Source organism: Cyprinodon variegatus, unplaced genomic scaffold (assembly GCF_000732505.1).
Source record: "Cyprinodon variegatus isolate N-32 unplaced genomic scaffold, C_variegatus-1.0 Scaffold191, whole genome shotgun sequence".
NCBI classification, from domain to species: domain Eukaryota; kingdom Metazoa; phylum Chordata; class Actinopteri; order Cyprinodontiformes; family Cyprinodontidae; genus Cyprinodon; species Cyprinodon variegatus.
In genome coordinates, this window is record NW_015150644.1 from 1,184,731 (window position 1) to 1,188,308 (window position 3,578).

The 3,578-nt window shown below is 42.7% G+C and overlaps 1 protein-coding gene across 1 annotated transcript in view; it reads right to left on the reverse strand.

Annotated features, from left to right (window-relative positions):
* Nucleotides 1–3,578, reverse strand: part of LOC107087686 (nuclear distribution protein nudE homolog 1-B-like) — a 21,978-nt gene that overhangs the window by 8,056 nt on the left and 10,344 nt on the right. Inside the window, exon 3 of the mRNA XM_015379399.1 lies at nt 1,443–1,596. Coding sequence (XP_015234885.1) covers nt 1,443–1,596 — 154 coding nt within the window. The remainder of the gene's footprint in view (nt 1–1,442; nt 1,597–3,578) is intronic.

Here is a 3,578-nt window from a genome sequence, read left to right on the forward strand (position 1 = left end):
TATTTGGCCCGTCTATCACCAACATAGGCCAATCAGCTAACCAGTATTTTCGCCCCTTCCCAAAATTACTTCAACGGAAGGTTTCCAGATGGATTTGCTCCGCATATCCATCTGGCGGAGTCAGGTTATCTCATCAGCATAAGGCAAGTTAAACTCAAGACTTTTAAAGACCTTTTAATGCCACTAAAAATAAAAATTTAAGACCAACTTTACAATAAACACAAGAAAATCTTGGTAGTGACAGATTTACCCCAAAATGTTTATTTTAACATAAAGCATTAATTTTTTGGCCCAGTAGGTATGTTTCAAAACTTTAAGACTTTCCATATAGGAAGAAAGCTAAAAACAAAGGAATAATTATATTTTTAACAACTACTGAACTAAATTGACTAACTCAATCCCCCTACTTTCATTTGTGGCGTACCACCAAACATTTTCCTGAGATTTGGTTCTACTGGTGCCGTTGTTGATGTGAGAGATGCTGTGGAGGCGCTGCAGAGACAGGGGTGGAACAGAACGCAGAAATACTGCTTCTCCATAACTTGATTTGGACTCTTTGAGTTTCACACTTTGCACATGTGTCTCCGCTGCCTCCCATCGTGCTTAATCTATATTCCTCTTGGATGGATAGCCAACTTCCCTGCTTTGTCCAGATAAAAAGTTAAAGTCACATCATCCCAAGGTCCGGCCGCAGCATCTTTTTTATTGGTTCCGCTATCGGGACGGAACCAATAATGGTTACAGCGAGCGGTTCGGTAAATGTAAGAAAAATATTGTCAATTATTTTATTGTTTGATATCGATTACAAAAAATAAAAACCTATTTATGATGTGGTAACAATTTTAAGACCTATAAAAGACTGATTTAGGACATTTTAATACCAATTAAGGCCTTGATTTTATATTGAAGAATTCAATGCCTTTTAAGACTTTTTAAGGATCTGCGGGAACCCTGTAAGCCTTGCAGGGCAGCCTAAAGCCCACTGCCAACATTAAGACGGAAAAAAGAAAGAAAAATAACAAATGATCAGTTCAGGTGTTTTAGAAAATATGTCTATAAACCAAACTGAACTATTGTTGTTCTCTACTTAAACACATTAGATTTTAAAATGGAAAAATGTATTTTTTTAAGTATTTTCTTTAATATAAAAAGTCAATGTATGGACGTTTTATTTCAGTGTTAAATTCAGTTTAAAGCAACCGATTATAATTGAAAACGTCCCCAGACCTTAACTGGTTGATGATTTTCTTTACTCAAACCCTTCTGATCTTTAATTGGTTACCTCTGTGTTAGATGGTGAAATCCCGCCCTGCAGGTTAAAGGTCAGTATAACTGCAGGTCTTTAGAAAATGTTTGCATTAATTCAAACACGTTTTAATCCCTTCAACCCCCATTGATCTGTGATCACCGACAGCTTTAGAGCCTCGTCTTCCAGCAGCTACCTTGTAATTCTCCAGCTCCATCCGCAGACGGTTATTGGTGGCGAGAAGTTCGCGGTTCCTGGCCTCGCACTGCTTCAGCTCCGTCTCCAGCTCCACCTCGTAGTCCCGACTCATCTGCTGGAACTCCTGCAGCTCCTCCTGAGCCTCCGCAGCTCTGTGGACCAAAAGGAGACGCAGGATAAAGTGTAACACTGTGGTTAACGTGTCGCCTTTGGATTCTGTTTCATTAAACCAGAGGAAACAACAGGAAGCGCTTTCCACACAACAGCAGGATCTGCTTTTTAATGTGACTCTAGAGCCCCATTTACACTACCCTCCAAAACCGATTTGGCCAAGCTCAGTTACTTATAACCGTTTACACCACACGCTAGCGAGGTTCCTCGCCTCCTAGTGGCGATCTACGGTACTACTGCTCTCTAGAGGTAAACAAGCAAACCAACATGGCGGCGCTCGTAACTTTCAGGAAGTTTGTGGAGAGTCAAGCGAAGAAGGCAGCCTTTGGTGAATTTCCTTGACAGATTCAGCTTTTGGGAAGTAATACGACAAACGATAGTCTAATCAGGGCTTAAAGATGCAGGAAACAATGACAGAGGTTGAGGTTCATCACACTGCTAAGCAGAATCATCACTGGAAATCGTGCGGCACGGTAAGAAAGCTAGGATTTTTATGAAAGTCTGAAATTTCCTGATTACGGAGGCTGCCTGTAAGGAGATGAGGCGGTCTGCTCATGCGCTCTTTTACCCCACTTACACTACCCTTGAAAAACCGTGCTGAGACCGGTCCGAGCTCAGTAACTGAAAAAACTTATGGTGTGTAAATGGAAAGCAAACTGAACCGAACCGAGCTAACTGCAGACCAGTTCCAGAGGCGGGCTCGGCTCGGTTTTTCCCTGGCTCGGTTCTCTGATAACAAGAGCGCATGAGCAGAACGCATCATCTTCGTCTGGCTGCACATCGCAATTCACACTCCATTCCAGTAGGTGGCGGTAATGCCCCTCCGGAAGTTGCTTTCCAACCAACACAAAACAGAAAAAGAACAACTAAGTTAAGCCGACTTTCTCAAGTAAATTCAGGAAACTTTGCTGTCTTCGCCTGACCCTCTGCAAACACTGAAGTACAGCAAAAAAAATCAAGCATAACTTTCTGAAAGTGACGGGCGCCGCCATTTTGATTTGCTTGATTCTCTCCTTTTTTGTTTTCTTCTTCTTATGTTTTATGGCGGTTAGCGAACAACTTTCAGTGCATTACCGCCACCAACTGCCTGATTTCCTCCTTCAACACTGGCAGTAATACCGCAGATCGTCACTAGGAGGCGAGGAACCGAGATAGCGTGATGTGTAAACGGTCGTCAGAACCGAGCTCGGCCTGGTTAACTGATCCGAGCTCGGACAGGTCTCGGCATGGATCGGTTTTTCAAGGCTAGTGGAAATGGGGTAAATGTTATCTGAGAACTGAGCCAGAACTGAACCACGTTGAGTCCTACTGATGAACTAGTACCATGTTAGCGCTATTGGTTGTGTCTGGCACGGTCCAGTTCACCTGTGCGTGCCATTTACACTCACTTGTCTCAGCTACTGCGCTCAGACCGATCAAGGAGACAGAAGCAGACATAAGCCCCATTGAAACCGCGCTCAGACCGATCTGAGCATGGTTTCAATGGGGCTTATGTCTGCTTCTGTCTCCTTGAACCCCAGTGGGCCTCAGCAGATGGCCGCTCACACTGAGCCTGGTTCTGCTGGAGGTTTCAGATTTAAAAAAATATTTTCTCTGCACAAGCTTTTATATTTTTTGTGCTTTCCATTTTTTCTTAACCTCTAAATCTTTCTATTGTTGCCGGTTCGGTGTATGTTTATTGTAACACCGAAAAAAAAATAAAATAATAAAAATTAACAAAAATTTATGAATTTTTTTTTTTTATGAAATTAATGAAAAAATCCCCCAAAAAATAATGAATTGTTATTATTTTTAATGATCCGTGGAAACCCTGGATCATTTCCGCATGTTTTGCTGCTTTGACTTACTCATCTCCGCATGCTCTCTACGATCTCCAAGGGACACGCAGTGGAGGCTGTAGGCTTTGCTTTGAGCAGCCGGTCTGGAGCGCAGCGCAGCGGGGCGGAGCGCTGATGGAGTATGT